Source organism: Oratosquilla oratoria, chromosome 12 (genome assembly GCF_046742065.1).
Source record: "Oratosquilla oratoria isolate Oo_2021 chromosome 12, ASM4674206v1, whole genome shotgun sequence".
Taxonomy (NCBI): domain Eukaryota; kingdom Metazoa; phylum Arthropoda; class Malacostraca; order Stomatopoda; family Squillidae; genus Oratosquilla; species Oratosquilla oratoria.
Window position 1 is genome coordinate 34,349,870 of NC_134788.1, and position 17,836 is coordinate 34,367,705.

At 44.5% G+C, this 17,836-nt stretch overlaps 1 protein-coding gene across 1 annotated transcript in view; it reads left to right on the forward strand.

The window, feature by feature from the left end:
- Pgm1 (phosphoglucose mutase 1) overlaps positions 1–13,509 on the forward strand; it is a 26,791-nt gene extending 13,282 nt beyond the window's left edge. Inside the window, exons 6-12 of the mRNA XM_076195063.1 lie at positions 5,495–5,685; positions 7,470–7,627; positions 7,840–7,950; positions 8,588–8,728; positions 8,971–9,151; positions 11,118–11,252; positions 12,378–13,509. Coding sequence (XP_076051178.1) covers positions 5,495–5,685; positions 7,470–7,627; positions 7,840–7,950; positions 8,588–8,728; positions 8,971–9,151; positions 11,118–11,252; positions 12,378–12,467 — 1,007 coding nt within the window. The 3' untranslated portion in view covers positions 12,468–13,509. The remainder of the gene's footprint in view (positions 1–5,494; positions 5,686–7,469; positions 7,628–7,839; positions 7,951–8,587; positions 8,729–8,970; positions 9,152–11,117; positions 11,253–12,377) is intronic.
- Positions 13,510–17,836: the final 4,327 nt, after the last annotated feature.

The following is a 17,836-nucleotide window of genomic DNA, read 5'->3' on the forward strand; positions in this document are numbered from 1 at the left end:
CCACAGGTTGACGACTCCGTGTTAACATTCGCAAACATTAATTCAGTGGTTCGAGTTTAATTCCCGCCCAGGGATGAATTAATTACAGCATCATTGTGCTGTGACCCAGCACTCCAAGTCTGGTGTGTGTGTGTGTAAAATGACTGTATTACCCGTAGATCGGGCATATATGAGCTCTGAGCTCTCATCCAGGAGGGTAATAGCTGTCAATCACAAACCCAACATGTAATCCAAGACCGTGGTGGTGAGTTACATTGCACCCTGTGTACATATCTATCCCCAGGTCCCTAGGTGACCTGACAAAATTGTTCGGGTCACTGAAATGGGATAGGAAGAGGTGACCTGGCGACATTGTTCAGGTCACTAAAGGGAATACGTTGTGTTGGCAGAAGAGATGGCCTGATTAAAGATGGGAGAGCTTTAAGAGGTCACGGAAATGAAATAAGAAAGACCAGATGTCAAAAGAACGTGAAGAAATACAGTTTTCCATATAGACGTATAAATACGTGAAATAGCTTGGAAGGTGACGTAGCCCAAGCTGGAACAGTACTCAAGTTCAAATCTACATACCAAAGGATTTTTCCCCTTACATGGGGGGTAGCCAAAAAGAAAAAGGCATAGAAACCACCCCCACCCATTCCATTTCCTACATACTCCACTCCCCTCCACCCTCCTCCCTCCCTCCCATCCTGGCACCTCCTGGATGACGGATCATCCCTGCATCCTGTCCACTGCCCTGGGTCAGAAAACAGTGTCACAAGACACAGCACATCCACAGCAAGGCCGCTTTATAAATTCGGCGACCCCCCCTCTCCGTCCCCTCGTGCAGAAAAGGAGAAGACGGGGAGAAATCCCTTTGGGCTGTGTAAAAATTTTTTCTCGTACATACTTCCTCATCCCCCACCCACTCCCCCTCATGCATCACAGCATCATCTACACACAACCATTCTCCATTGACCCCTATCTTCTGTCCTCTCCTGTCCTTCCTCCACATACATTCCTCTCTTTTGTAATGCCCCATTCACTCCATCCACCCTTCTCATCCTAGGACGCCCCTCATATTCACTCCTTCCACCCTTCTCATCCTAGGACGCCCCCTCATATTCACTCCTTCCACCCTTCTCATCCTAGGACGCCCCCTCATATTCACTCCTTCCACTTCTGCCTTCCACACTTCTTTTACTAGTCTTTCTTCACTCATTCTTTCCATGTGTCCAAACCATCCAAATTCTCTTTCATCAACCCTATCTCCCAGCTCCCTTTCCACCCCTGTTCTCCTCCTCACCTCCTCATTTCTCACTCTATCAAGCCTAGTAACCCCTATCATACTTCTCAGACATTTCAACTCAAACACATTCAAACTCCTTCTCTCTTCCTCTCTCATGTTCCATGTTTCTGCCCCATACAGTGCTTCAAATCTAAATATGATAATTGGAAATCAAGGATATAGATTAAGTTGGAACCGTACGTGAATTTGAGTCGAGGTATGTTAAAAAATTAGAGAATCAGAGACAGGACCCAATGAGTTGTGCTCCTTTTCTGTATGCTACAATAAAGTAAATAAAGTTACGTAGGTAAATACAGGGTGCCAGTTTAGTATGTGGCCTACGAAATTTGTTCTCTGATATAGTATGTGGCCTACCTATTTAATGCATTAGGTTAGGGTTATGTTTAAATGAAAAGAATTTTAAAGTATTGTTTTTTTTTTTTTTTTTTTTTTTTTTTTTTTTTTTTAAGTTTTTCCTGGGGTAGGACACATTCAAATAGGGTAGGCCACATACTAAACCAGCACCAAATACAGTACAGAATGCAAATTCATAGATCTTCTTTGAGAATTCTTGTTGAGTATTTTGGTATGAACACCTGAAGGCCAGTTTACTTTGAGGAAAACCCAGTGGATCAGTGAAAGGAAGATGTAAGAATGGAGGAGACTGCAGGAGACCCTAAGGCCTACACTTGGCAGTTCCATGTCCATGACCACCTGTCATCCTCTTGAAAGAAGCAATAGTTTCGGTGCTCTTTGCCGTTAGGTTACTAAGTCTATTCCATTCGTTAACCACTCTGTCGATAAACCCGTTCTCGTCTGTTTTCTTTCTTGTGTTCGTGGTTTCAGTTCGTTGGACCTTTGCCGCAGTTTTGTCTCACAGAATGTCGCAACCCATTTTCGCCGTTTGCCCCACAGGTCGCTCAATGAAGAGATTTTGTGTCGTTTCCTTGGGCCCAAGACCTGACGACAATGTAGTCGTAAGTGGTTCGTCCTCTGTGCGACAGTTGGTGCAGGTGGATGTCTGGTGCCAGGCGGATTCCGTGTTGCTACGGCTTCGTCATACAGTGGTGACCTGAACAGATGTTTACAGTTGCCACTCTTGGTTTGGCTGTCGTGGGGGTCATTTCTCTCTTCGGTTGATCTCTGGGGGACATTGGGGAAGTACAAAATGTGGTAGTCTCTCTCCGTCTCTCTCTCCCTCTCTCTCTTTCTCCCTCTCTCTCTCTTCCTCCCTCTCTCTCTTTCTCCCTCTCTCTCTCTTCCTCCCTCTCTCTCTCTTCCTCCCTCTCTCTCTCTCTTCCTCCCTCTCTCTCTCTTCCTCTCCCTTCCCCCCTCCCTCTTTCTCCCTCCCTCTTTCTCCCTCTCTCTTTCTCCCTCTCTCTCTCTTCCTCTCCCTTCCCCCTCCCTCTTTCTCCCTCTCTCCCTCCCTCCCTCCCCCTCCCTTTTTATTTTTCTCCTCTCTCTCTCTCCTCTCTGTTTATCTGTCATTCCTTCACTCCCTCCCTCCCTCCCCCCTCTCTATCTCTCCCTTGCCCCCCCTCTCTCTTTCTTTCCCCCACTTTCTCTCTCTACCTCCCTCCCTCCCCCTTTTTCTCTTCCTCTCTCTCTCTCTCTCTCTCTCTCTCTCTCTCTCTCTCTCTCTCTCTCTCTCTCTCTCTCTCTCTCTCTGTCTGTCTCTCCTTCCCTCCCTCCCTCCCCCCTCTCTCTCTCTCTCTCTCTCTCTCTCTCTCTCTCTCTCTCTCTCTCTCTCTCTCTCTCTCCCTCTGTATCCCCTCTCTCTCCCCCTCTCTCTCCCTCTCCCTCTGTATCCCCTCTCTCTCCCCCTCTCTCTCTCTCTCCCTCTCCCTCTGTATCCCCTCTCTCTCCCCCTCTCTCTGTGTACAAAGTCAGCTCAACTTGATGACATCATGTTTGACCTTTTGCAGGATAGTAGGAGCACCCTGACAGTGAAAACGGTCCAGATGAATCGGAAGGCAGGAAGAAAGTAACGACACAAAACCATTCGGTACTGTACGATCTTGTAAATCAACTATGAACCAAGCGAATCCCTTAGGCCAGATCCAAGTTTAATACGATCCGTAATGTATTTACCTAATTGTACCTAATCGTAGTACACAGGAAGGGAGGAACCCTTGTTGGGTCCAGTTTCCCATTTTCTAACATACCTAGATTAGATTCATGTACAGTTCCTAATCAATCCGTATCATTGATTTCTAATTATCGTATCTAGATTTGAACTCGTGTATTGTTCCAGCTTGGGTTACATCGCATAAGCTATTCCACGTATTTATACATCTATGTGGAAAACTTGTATTTCTTCGTATCCTTTTGACATTTGGTCTTTCTTAACCCCTTTGTTACCGACCCGTCAACCTTACGTAAACAAACGTTTCAAAACGTCCCACGAATGGCTGGAGCCTTATGTTTGTAAACACAGACGCTTGCCTTGAGAGCCCTCAATACACACAGCTTATAACTGTGACACATGCGTGCCATGGGGAGCACACTCGGTACCTGGCGGGTGCACTCAGCCGTGACACGCAGGTGTCACAAAAAACACACATCTGGTACTCAAGGGATTAATTAACTTCCACGACCTCTTAGAGCCCTCCCATCCTTAATCAGAAGATCTCTTCCGTCAATGCAATATATCCCTTCAGTGACCTGAATACTGTGATTGTGTCACCTCCTTCTCTTTGATCTTTCAATGTGACGTAAATCATAATCCACGCTTTTGGTGTGATAGCTCACCGTCAACGAAGAATATTGACGAGTCTTTCCGTCACATTCACTCACGAGCTGGAAAATGAGAACTTGTCTGCTTTTCTCCTGGCTGAGCAGATTAGGGCGTCGTTACTTGCGTCGGAGGTCAAGAAGATGATGATTCGTAACAAAGTGGTTAAATAATCTACCAAGGGGTTTTTCCCCCTTTTAAGGGAGGTAGCCAAGTCGAAGGCATGTACCCATTCCACTCCTATTCCACTCCCATCCACCACACTTAATTCTAGCCGTAGGTCCCACTCGTCACATAATGAAAGAGAAAAAGGTGTCGTCATATTTATGTACTCTAGAGGATGTACATACATATATATACCAACGACTTTTTCCCCCTTACAGGGAGGGTAGCCAAAAAGAAAAAGGCATAGAAACCACTCCCACCCATTCCATTCCCTACATACTCCACTCCCCTCCACCCTCTTCCCTCACTCATATCTTGGGACCTCCTGGATGACGGGTCATCCCTGCATCCTGTCCACTGCCCTGGGTCAGAAGCAGTGTCGCAAGACACAGCACATCCACAGCAAGGCTGCTTCATAAATTTGGCAACCCCCCTCTCCGTCCCCTCATGCAGAAAAGGAGAAGATGGGGAGAAATCCCTTTGGGCTGTGTCAATTTTTTTGTCATGCATACTTCCTCACCCCCCATCCCTGAACCACTCCCCTCATGTATCACAGCATCATCCATACACAACCCTTCTCCATTCACCCCTATCTTCTGTCCTCTCCCGTCCTTCCTCAACAGACATTCCCCTCTTCCCCAAAGCCCCCTTCACCCCATCCATCCACCTCATCCTAGGACATCCCCTCATGTTCACTCCCTCCACATCTGCCTTCCATACCTCTTTTACTAATCTTTCCTCACTCATTCTTTCCATGTGTCCAAACCATCCTAATACTCTTTCATCATTCCTATCTCCCAGCTCCCTTTCCACCCCTATACAATACCAAAATGGAGAATGGTTGTGTATGGATGATGCTGTGATGCATAAGGAGGAGTGGGTGGGGGGATGGGGGTGAGGGAGTATGTATGAGAAAAATTTGATGCAGCCCGAAGGGCTTTTCTGCCTGAGGAGACGGAGAGGGGGGTAGCTGATTTAATGAAGTGGCCTTGCTCTGGATGTGCTGTGTCTGGCAACACTGCTTCTGACCCAGGGCAGTGGACAGGATGCAGGGATGACCCATTGTCATCCAGGAGGTGCCAAGATGAGAGGGAGGGGAGTGGAGTATGTAGGGAATGGAATGGGTGGGAGTGATTTCTATGCCTTTTTCTTTGGACTACCTCCCGTGTAAGGGGGAAAAAAGCCTTTGGTATATGTATGTATGTACAATTTCAGAGCCAAATTTTTTCTCAAGAATTGTTAATTAATTTAAGGAATGGGGTAAAAAATGTGAAGAAAAAAAATTAAAGAAAATATTTATTTTCTTTCGTTCTTCCTCCCGAATGCAGTGACAGGCCCCTACGTAGAGAGGATCTTCATGAATGAACTGAATGCTGGACCTACGTGTGCCGTGCGGACGAAGCCCCTGGAAGACTTTGGCGGCATTCACCCAGATCCCAACCTGACCTATGCAAAGGAGCTCGTTGACGCAATGCGCTCTGGAGAATACGAATTTGGGGCGGCCTTTGATGGAGATGGGGTACGTAAGATATTTTTGAAAAGTGCATATGTACGTGTCAAAAACCCTTCCCTCTTGTTACAGGGGTGGCCGAGTCAAACCGTGCATTTATAAAAGGGAAGTAATTAGAAAAAGGAGGTAAAACCTTGTATTACATTAAAGGAAAATGCGTAGCAATTTTATACACTCGCTCGCTACTCACTCCGGTGGCAGTCGGGCCATTTGCTGGCACCTCATCGCCATGACCAATTGCCTCTAGTCCGTACGGTTCTGTGCCACTGCTGTCATCCACTCGCAGACATCTGCTCCAGTCCCGTCCAGGTCCTCCTTCACATTGTCCATCCACTGTCTGTGCAGTTTTCCCCGGGAATCTTCTTCCTCCTACCAAAATGCCCTTCGTCACTCTCTTTGGTACTCTTTTCTTGTCCGTTCTGTGCTCGGCATACTGCAGTTGCCCTGGCTTTATGATCTTCACGATATTTGTTTGGCCTGATATTTCCCCGTAACTCGTCATTATGTGATTGTATACATGGAATACAAATGATTATATTTGTTGTTGTGTAAAAATTACTTTTATGATAGAGGTACCCCTTATGGACCAGAGGCACAGAGCATATTTATGATTGGAGACTAGTTTAAAAAAAAAAAAGGGGCAGATCAATTTCCGCCTTTACCACCCCTTCTTTCTGCCGTTACCCTCCTTAAATCTCTCCCGTACCAACTCTGACATTGTCCGCAAAGATGAAAGAGTGACATTGATAACAAAAGATAATATCGTACCTTCAAATACCCCCCCCCCTCCCATATCCTTACATCCATCATTGATCATGGATGTTAGGAAATCAATGTTATCATGTGTGTGTGTATATGTTAAGGCACCTGATTTAAACCGTATAATGTAGACATGTACAAAATTAATCTTTTTTTATGTTATTATTAGTGTAAAAGAGGTGTGGAAGGAGTGAACATAAGGAGGTGACCAAGGATGAGATGGATGGATGGGGTGAAAAGGGCATTGGGAAAGAGGGGAATGTCTGTTGAGAAAGGAAGGGAGAAGACTGAAGATAGGAGTGAATGGTGAAGGGTTGTGTATGGATGATGCTGTGATGCATAAATGGGAGTGATTGGGGGAGTATGTGTGAAAAATCATTTGATATAGCGCAAAGGGACCTCTCCCTGTCTTCTCTTTTTCTGCATGAGGGGATGGAGGGGGAGGGGGAGGGGGGTCAACGATTAAATGAAGCTGTGTCTTACTGCATTGCTTCTGATCCAAGGTGATGGGCCAGATGCGTAGATGACCCGTCATCTAGGAGGAGCCAAGATGAGTTGGGGGGAGGAGTGGTGGATGGGAGTGGATGAAAAGTGGAGGAACGGAATGATGTACTTTGATCTTGGTCATCTCCCGTGTAGTGGGGAAGAGGCCCCCTTGGTATACATACGTATGTATTACAGTATACGGTGTTAACAGGCTTGTTACACGTTAACGACATGTTTTGACTTGGCCGCTCCCTGTACAAAGTGGGAAACTCCAGGTATATGTATTTGACCGCTCTCGTATCACCTTCAAATTTAGATTTAAGAAGGAAATAGGCAAGAATTGGTTTACTAATAGGGTGGTCGATGAATGGAATAAACTTAGTAACCATGTAGTAAGCGCTGAAATTATCAGTTGTTTTAAAAAACGATTAGACAACTTTATGGATGGGGATGACAGGTAATGATGGATACGGAGCTGCCTAGTGTAGGCCTTATGGTCTTTTGCAGTCTCCTTTATTTCTTATGTTCTTATGTTCTCCCTGCTACAGGACCGCAACATGATCCTGGGTCGCAATGGCTTCTTCGTGACTCCCTCAGACTCCGTCGCGGTGATTGCAGATAATACGTCAGCCATTCCGTACTTCAAAACTGGCGGAGGGGTCAAGGGCTTGGCCCGTAGCATGCCCACAGGATGCGCGATCGATAGGTGCCGTAGAGAGGGATGGGTCGGAAAGATTCCTTCTCACCCATCTACTCTTTTCTCTTTTGTGTCCTCTTTTCTTTCACGTTTTCTTTAATACTTCTCTCTCTCTTTTCCACTTTTCTTTCTTTAATATGATACACAGCTGTCTAGATTAATTCAAATGCATTACTTGTGATTTTTTTTTTTTTTTTTTAAATTTTGTTGGCTGACAACAGGGTGGCCAGCAAAAAGGGCGTGGCTTGCTTTGAGGTACCGACCGGTTGGAAGTACTTTGGCAACCTGATGGATGCGGGCAAACTGTCCATCTGTGGAGAGGAGAGTTTTGGGTGAGTACAAAATGGTGGGCGGTTCAATTCAGAAATAAGATTATCCGATTAAGCAGATTTGCATTTTCGAATTTGATAATCAAATCAGACTAACCCCTGCCAAACGAATTGGATAATCTCAATCGGACTGCTGATAATTTAAAGCAATTTTATGATTAATGAACATCAACATCATTTTTTTTTTTTTTTTTTTTTTTTATCATTAATTGGACTTTAATTTTATCAAATCATGTACACCTATGCCATACAGTCCCTCAATCCCATGGGGTCTGACAAAGACGAATGAAAGGGCTGACAAGAACTGAGATCCCAGTATGGAAGGGATCATGCTTTACACACAGATTTCTCTCTCCCACGAAAACCATCTAGAAAAAGGAGTTACGTATTCAGGAATGATTGCTCAAGATAAAATGGACACTGATTTGAACTGAAATGTTGGAATAGTGTGTTACTGCCACACAGATAGTGCATTACCAAAAAAAAATATATATATATATATATATATATATATACATGTATGCAAGTAACCTCTAGGGAAATGGAGAACTTGGTAACCGAAAGTTTCTATTTTAGACGTCTTGAAAGGTTTTACCTTTGAAATTATCCTAATGGTTTTTGTCGTTGTTTTGATTTGCAGAACTGGGAGCGACCATATTCGAGAGAAAGACGGAGTGTGGGCAGCGCTTGCCTGGCTGTCCATTCTGGCATCTCAGCGGCGGCCCATGCGCGAGGTCCTCCTGCAACACTGGACCACCTACGGCAGGAATTTCTTCACCAGGTAAACGCGTCGGACTCTCTCTCTCTCTCTCTCTCTCTCTCTCTCTCTCTCTCTCTCTCTCTCTCTCTCTCTCTGTGTGTGTGTGTGTGTGTGTCTCTCTCTCTCTCTCTCTCTCTCTCTCTCTCTCTCTCTCTCTCGTGGTCAGTACTACGGCCTGTACGTAAAGTGTGACGTTTTCAGTTGTAGTAATCACAAGTACAGTTGTTTGGTGGACAACTGAATGCGAGTTTCACGTTCCGCAGGTACGACTACGAGAACTGCGAGAGTGCCCCTTGCAACGAGATGATGAAGTGCCTCGATGCTCTTAGCAGCGGCAGCCTCAACGGAAAAGAGTATTCCAACAGCGGAAAGACGTATACGATTGCCCAGGTCGACAACTTCCAGTACACCGACCCAGTGGATGGGTCGGTCGCCACCAAACAGGTAACGGTGACGACTAATTCACTTTTGGCTTTGTTTACGGGAAGCCTGAAATTACCCCCGCGGACCTTGAGCAACCCCATAGATCCTTACGAGAAGAAATGCTCAGAGCTGGAAGACTTACGGCTGGACAGGTAATGTTACCGCCGGATGGGTAGTGCGTTACCGAAAAATCTGGGATGCATTTCTGTCAATGCGCTTACTGATTTTAATTTCCTTAGAGGTGTGTGTGTGTGTATACATACATGCATATATATATCACACACACATAATGAAGACGGGACACCACGAGCATAGCTCCCCTTCCCGTAAAATACAACTAGATAAATACAACTAGGTAACTAGGTAAATACATACACACACACACACACATACATATATACACATACGCAGTAACGCAGACCACCACTCTATGGAAATTAAAATCGGTAACCCATCGACAGAGATACACTCCAGATTTTTCGGAAACAACTTGTCCAGCAGTAATGGAAACGTTTATTTCACGTGTTGTGCGGTAAAAGTGTCACAGCACACATTCACGTTAGTGAAGGTATGATACCAACATTTTCAACAATTCCGATACTGCTCTAAACTTCCGATTCCGATACCTGAAGTGATTATGATTCATAGCTATTTTCAGACCCTACTGTTGGTTTAGGAAAGAAATACTTTATGTACAAAGTACGTTTACTAATCATTCATTGGAATCAGACATTTAGGGCAATATTGGAACTTATCGGAGTCGTTGAAATTTTCGTATCGTCCCACCAGTCAATCAATCCATTGCCTCGGGTCTCTCTTGCAGGAGATACACAGTTCTGATCGCAAACGAATAAAGCTCATATAACCACTGCTTCTGTATTGGGGCATGGCTTAGTGTAATTTATGTCCCGTGAAAATGTAAACTTTGCTCATGGCCAGGTAGCCAGGATTGTTCACTTATCATTTTACAACGAAAACATCATATCTGTATATATATATATATATATATATATATATATATATATATATATATATTTTAAGCTCAGTGCTGTTTCTTGTGGACAAGATGCAGGGATGACACATTGTCATCCAGGAGGTGCCAAGATAAGAGGGTGGAGGGGAGTGGAGAGTGTGGGGGATGGAATGGGTGGGAGTGGTTTCTATGCCTTTGTCTTTTGGCTACCTCCTGTGTAAGGGGGAAAAAGCCTTGGTATATATATGGTATGTATTTATTTTTATTATTATTATTATTATTATTTTTTTTTTCTAAGCACTCAGTATTGTATGTAGTGTAGTTTTAGAAGTCACATCCATGGGCCTTCTTGGGTGTCCTACCATATCCATGAACATTCTTGGATGCCCTACCATATCCATGGACATTCTTGGATGTCCAACCATATCCATGAACATTCTTGGATGTCCTACCATATCCATGAACATTCTTGGATGTCCTACCATATCCATGGGCATTCTTGGATGTCCCACCATATCCATGGACATTCTTGGATGTCCTACCATATCCATGGACATTCTTGGATGTCCTACCATATCCATGGACATTCTTGGATGTCCTACCATATCCATGAACATTCTTGGATGTCCTACCATATCCATGGACATTCTTGGATGTCCAACCATATCCATGAAAATTCTTGGATGTCCTACCATATCCATGGACATTCTTGGATGTCCAACCATATCCATGAACATTCTTGGATGTCCTACCATTTCCATGAACATTCTTGGATGTCCAACAATATCCATGAAAATTCTTGGATGTCCTACCATATCCATGGACATTCTTGGATGTCCAACCATATCCATGAACATCATTCTTGGATGTCCTACCATATCCATGGACATACTAGGATGTTCTACCTCCTCAAAGCTACAAAAGCAAGGGGAACGTTTGTATTAAATTTCGGAACTCATCCTCTGTTTAAGAAGAACTTCCCGTAGTAAAGGTCCTTCCTCGTTTTTGTTTCAGGGCGTGCGCATCCTGATGAGTGACGGCTCTCGTGTGGTCTTCCGTTTGAGCGGAACAGGGAGCTCTGGAGCCACCGTCCGGATGTATGTCGAGAGCTACGAAACTGATGCCTCCACTTACGAGAAGGATGCTCAGGTAGGATACGGATGATGCCATACGTGGCGTTGGACGAAATTGTCGGGGGATTGTACCTCATCGTAGTTTACGAGAGGAGAGCAATGTACTCTTTATTTATGTTTTTTTATTTAATTTTATTTTATTTATCCTAACTGGCTCAAATTCAGGTACGGTTCCAACTTAATTTATATCTTAGTCAATGTAGTGGTATTGGGAGATCTTAATGCTAGGGTAGGAAATGAACCAATAGACGGAGTGGTTGGGAAATGTGGAGTTCCAGGAAAGAATCGTAGTGAAGAGTTGATGGTGGGGGTTGATGGTTGACGGAGGGGAGGTGGATGAGAGTGGAGTATGTGGAGATGGAATGGGTGGTAGTGGATTTTATGCCATTGTTTTTTGGCTACCTCCCTTGTAAGGGGGGGGGAAGTTGTTGGTGTATGTAGATTTGAACTCGTGTATTGTTTGAGCTTGGGTTACGTCACCTGCTAAGGTATTCCGCATATTTATGCGTCTATATGGACAACTGTATTTCTTCAGGTCCTTTCGCTTGTGGTCCTTCTCAGTTCGCTCCCATGACCTGAGCGGGTTAGGGCGTCGTTACTTGCCGCGAAGGTCAAGGGGATGGCGGTTCGAATCCTGCCACCGGCGAAGTTGAACCAAGGTCATGGTTCATTAACTTCAATGCTACAAAGCCCTCTGTGAGGGGCACCGTCCTAGCCTCCTGATAGGGTTGAGTTTGTGACGTTAAACCTTATCATCACTTCTTGGATCCCCCCATCTTTAATCAGGAGGTCTTTTCAATCATTGTATGTGTGAGAGAGAGAGAGAAAGGGGGAAGGGGTGTAGAATACCCTTCAATCACTCTGTACGGGAAACTATTAATTTTCCGAGCTCTTCTATAACCTTTTTGTGTGGAGCCCGACAACGTCAGAGACGGAAGGTGCAATTCATGTCTCGTATTTATCCCGCAGGAGGTATTGTTCTTGCACACACTGTTGCCTCGTCCAATTTGTTCCCGATATCTACCACTCTTTACGGGGAAATATTCTTTCTTCAGATCGCTTCTGTAAAGATCCTTTTTGTGTGCAGGCCGACGGTGGCAGAGACGGAAGGTGCGATTCACGTCTCGTATTTCTCCCGCAGGAGGTGTTGGGCCCGCTGGTGAACATCGCCCTCGAGATCTCCAGGTTGCAGCACTTCACCGGAAGAGAGAAACCCACCGTCATCACCTAGAGAGCTCTCTCTCTCTCTCTTTCGTCCTCGGCTCTCTACGGAGCAGCTCGAGCGTGCATGTTTGTGTGTGCGGTTGTGTTTACGTTAATAGTAAATACACTCTGCAAGTGTGAATGTATGCGTGCGTCTTTTCGATTTTGTGTACTTTTGTTTTTTGTCACTGACGACCGACAAAGTCGTAAACGAGGTGGAGGAAAGGTTTAACGAGACGAACGAAAAAGGAGAGAAGGTCAGCAATTTCCTTTAACTGGAGAAGTCTCCGAATTGTGTGTACTACGTGCGCCTTGATAGCTACGCGTGTGTGTGTATGTGCGTGCGTGTGTCTGTGTCAACACCCTGTTTAATTTGCACGGATTGGCTGATGTGAGAGTAAGAGTGGGGTAGTGTTTCGTGTGCAATAAACAGCATTCCATCCTTTGGGGGAATGCTGCAAAGAGGAGGAGTCAGAGGGAAAGATATTAGGAAGGATAAAGGTTAGAAACGATCATACAGTAGACCCTCGATATAACGGACGATACGGGGACACGGCACGGGTCTGTCGTTATATCCGAAGAACCGTTATAACCGAGGATCCTTCGCTATAACGGATGGAAATCCGTTATAGCGAGGGTTTGTCCGTTATACCTGATATCCGGTATATTGAGATCCGTTATATCGAGGGTTTACCGTGATTCCTATTTTTGATTGGAGACGGCATCACTCGTTCGAAGGGTGCGGTGGAAGGGAAAACGATAACACGACCTGGCACTGGTCTTGTGCACGGCAGATGTGACGCCTGTCCTCTTGGGATTGATGTAGACGTGCTCGTGTGTGGATCGGGTGGTGCCTCTCCCTTTCCCGTAAACGACTATGCTCCGAAAGAACGAGATAGTTTACATGAGGTCCTACTCGAGCGTGCAGAGGGCGTCTTCCCTTTATAGACGAACTGGCGACGCTCCTGTACTGAAGGGACACTGAGGCTCTGAGAGACGCTAGTAAGACCGGCCACTCCCGTACAGAATCGGCTTCGTCGTGACACTCGAAGCCACGAAGAACAAACAAAGCGTTATTGACAGAAGTTCTGTGCAGAGGAACCTACGAGACGAGGCTAGAAATACGAATATACTACGGGGCACGGGAGTAGCTGGCATGTCTAGGCAGATCCGTCTGCTCTGTACGATTGTAACCACAACGAAGATGGATTCTTTGTATTCCTGCGAAAGAAGAGATTCCCAACTGGTGAAAGAAAGGAAGGCATCTACACATCCCAGAATTGAAAACTGTACCCACCCACACGGAATTTGGCCCGGCAACGGACACCAATGGCACCAGAAGCGAGCATCGCACACAGGACAAGGAGCACCAGATGCTGCGCTCTTCAGTATGCCTATCTTGAAAGTTATACGAAATCTCCTCTCTGATCGACGTACGGCCTGGACCCGTGGCCATAGCCCAGGTTCCAAAGACCGCAGGAGTCTCGTCGGAGAGGAGAGGAACATGGTTGTGGATTGTTTGATTGCTGGCATATCGTCAAGCGAACCCCGAACTAGTCACGGTCCCACGTTTACGGAGGTGCACTGTCAACGCGACATCGACTGATCCTGTGTCCGTAGTAGGAGCGCTTGTACATCTCGGTCACATTTCCCAGTGCAACAGTGCATGTTATGGTTTTGCCTCCCCCATCCTCCACCGCGCCTCAAGATGTCGAATTTGCACTGACGTGGTTCGAAAGGTTTTGCTAGTCGTCGCCCGTGTAACTGCAAATTTTGGCACGTTTGCTCCACACCGCACGCGGCAGATCACCAGTTCCTGTGCCAACCCAAATAATATTGAGATCGTCAATCGCTTGTTTCATTGAGACAAACCTTTCCTAGCAGTGATTTCGGGAGCTGGGCGCGTTACCGCTCGACAGGTAGTGCGTTACCGAAAAATCTGCATATACGTACTACGTATGTGTATACATACCTACACTTATGCAGTAATGCAGACCACTCTAAGGAAATTAAAATCGGTAATGCATTGACAGAAATCCACCCCCAGATTTTTTCGGTAACGCACTGCCTGTCTGGCGGTAACGCGCCCAGCTCTGCGACCATCACAAATTCAGTTTTTCCACGCTCAGACTAATTTTATGCATTTGCTCCAGTGGTCTGACGGAGAATCGGAACTCCACCGCTTTAATAACAATGGCGAACATTGTTAAAAGCGCGACCAAAGCTCCATGATCAAATTGTTTGATGTCAAAACTTTACAACACATGACTTCAATAAAATACGACAGTAAAAGAAACTTGTTTATTTTATCTTAACACTACAAGTTCATTTACATACTAAAATCAAAGTATACAAGAGTATGATCACTTTTGTCGGAGATGCTTTCTCCCGTGCGTCATGACGTCACGGGACCTTTGTGTCTTGTAGTTTCGAAAGCATATTTGGGCAATGGGTAGGGTTGCCATACGTACGATAATTATCGTACATATACGATTATTTAACCCTCTTTACGATGTACGATAGTGTTCCTCATTATCGTACAGTTTGTACGATACTTTTCTGTATTTCGTACGATTTGTACGATAATTTTCGATGTTTATTAAATAGTTGTACGATAATATTGTGTTCAGAATCTGGCGAAGCGAGGACTGACGTCACATTTTTCTGGTGTTTGATCAAACATTTTGGTGTTTTATGATTTTTTGTTTTATTTGACCCAATGACAATAATCTTGTCATCGGAGTTTAATGGGTTAACCTCTTAAAATTCGAGTCAAATTCTCGCTGGAAGCATCCGCTGCCTGATGTACGATGATTCGATGATGCGTCACAATACTCGCTTCATAAAATATAAAGTCACAACAGTAATATACGTTCTCCTTCACTCTGAATATTAATGACCACAGAAGATATGATCAGGCCACTTCACAGCATATGGGTGTCACTCGGCTACAACTACAAAATAGAAATAATTAAGACGCCGACGTGACGTCAGCACCCTCGTCATCGTATGGAAGGCGTTAAACACTCGTGTATTGAAGCGAGACTGGGGACTGCAGTTAACTTGGTTCTGTACGGTCTTTGATATATTTATTTTTACGCTTTTCGAAGCACGTGCCTTTTGTATAGAGGAAATTGTCCTCATTTTTTTCACTTTTAGTGCCTGAATTGTCGTAAATTGGAGTTTCATATATGGGGGAATCCTTTCTTATAGACCAAACGTCTCCAATAGAAGAGACCAGTTTGCTTGTTGTCATTCTTGGGTTTGGCGAGTGCAACTTTTACACAATGCGGAAGAACAAAAACGACATGGACGGAGGGGACTTTGTGGCGGTATTCTTAAACAAAATCTTTCCTTATATAAAACTTATATAAATCCATGAAAAGGAATGAATTATATAAGGATTTTTTTTTTCTAAGAATACCACCGTATGATTCTTATGGTGGTTTTTCAAAAATATCTTTCCTTGTATAAATCTTATATAAATCTTATAAAATCGTTGGAAGGGAGAGATTTATGCAAGGGAAGATTTTTTAAGAATACCACCGCAAGATGATTACCGTGGTATTCTTGAAAAAATATTTTCTTATATAAATCCTTGGAAGGGGAAGATTTATACAAGTAAAGATTTTTTCCTTATAAGAATACCACCGTAAGATCCTTACCGTGGTATTCTTAAAAAAAATCTTTCCTTATATTAATCTTTCCCTTCCAAGGATCTATACAAGAATTATATAAGGAATGATTTTTTGTTTTTAAGAGTAGAATCGTTAGACGCGACGCGCGCGCACCCCGTATAAGGCAAAAGGGACGTTGACACGGTTGTTGGAGAGTACGACGTCGTGTCGTGGACGGCCAAAAGTCGGTCCGTGTGATGACTTTTTGTATCTAGTGTTCTTGAATAGAAGAAAAAATAGAATTGAATAGATTTGGTAACTATGATGTAGCGAGTGGTCATGGACGTGGAACTGCCTAGTGTAGGCCTTATGGTCTCTTGAATTGGAACCACGTTTGCCTTTCTCCAATCCTGTCGCGATTTTCCTTCTTCCATTCAACGTACATGATTTCTGTACACACACGCATACACATACGCACAGGTATACACATACGCACAGGTACACACACACACGTACACACACACACGTACACACGTACACGCACACACACACGCACAAGTACACACACACACACAACTAGGTAAATACACACACACACCTCGTGGCGCAGTGGTTAGAGCTCCCGGCTATCACTACAGCGATCCGGGTTCGAATCCCGCCCAGTGCTGAAATAATTTCAGTATCGCTAAGCTGCGGGTCGTTACTCCATCTTTCGTGTGCGTGTAGCTGTCGATCACGAGTCCAACACGTGATCCTAGACCATGGTGAATATACACACCACACACACACACACACACACACACACACACACACACACACACACACACACATCCTGCCAACCAGGATACGGACCGACTTTTCGCCGTGCGCCGTTGACGACACGCCGTCGTTCTTCACTTTTATTGCATTCGTTTTCTTCTTCCGTTTTCCTCGTCACCTACTTCTTCTTCTTCTTCTTTTTCCTCTTCTTCTTCTTCCTCTTCTTTCCTCACAAACGCTGAGAAAAAAAAAATCCCATTTGGTATTTCTCTTTATTTTTCCTCTCTTTATCTCTCTCCTCTCTATATATTCTCCGTGTGTTTGTGTTTGAGAGAGAGAGAGAGAGAGGCTGTCATCATAATTCCAGAGTGAGAGTGTCAGACGACATGACGACTTTGATCTGTGACTCGCAGCTGGCGGACCTATATACAAGTAAATGCCAACGATTATATTCATATGTACAAATAAGATAAAAAACAGCTGCTGATAATTGTGGAAGTAAAATGCCAGAATCATGTTAAATATATATGTATATATATACCGGCTGTGCAAGCGGGCATCTTAATCAGAATTGAGCATCTGAAGGTTCGTAAACCTCGTTCGAAACTCGTTCACGAACGATTCGTAACCCGATAATGAAGTGTTACAACTATTTACAAGATCAGTCGTTAGGGCTGCTTACAAGTAGGTTAATGGCTGCTTAGTATTTTCTACGAGTAGATAGCAAATATGGAAATGCTCGTAGACCATTTCAGATTTGTCTGACGACGCGACATAATTCTCCCTCGCGAATTTGTTCGACGACTTGACGTAAGATGGCAGGGATGCCATTTTGTGGGATTTTTTTTTCCACAAATTTGCGTCCGAGAAATTTACTATGTAGAATCATTTGCAATAAACTTGTATACCAATTCCTTCTTTTTGTGTCAGAAAAAAAATGTGGAAATCCAAATTTCCTTGTGGGAATTTTGTTGAAAAAGAAAGAAAAAATCTCACTCGTTTGCGGAAACTGGCAACCCTG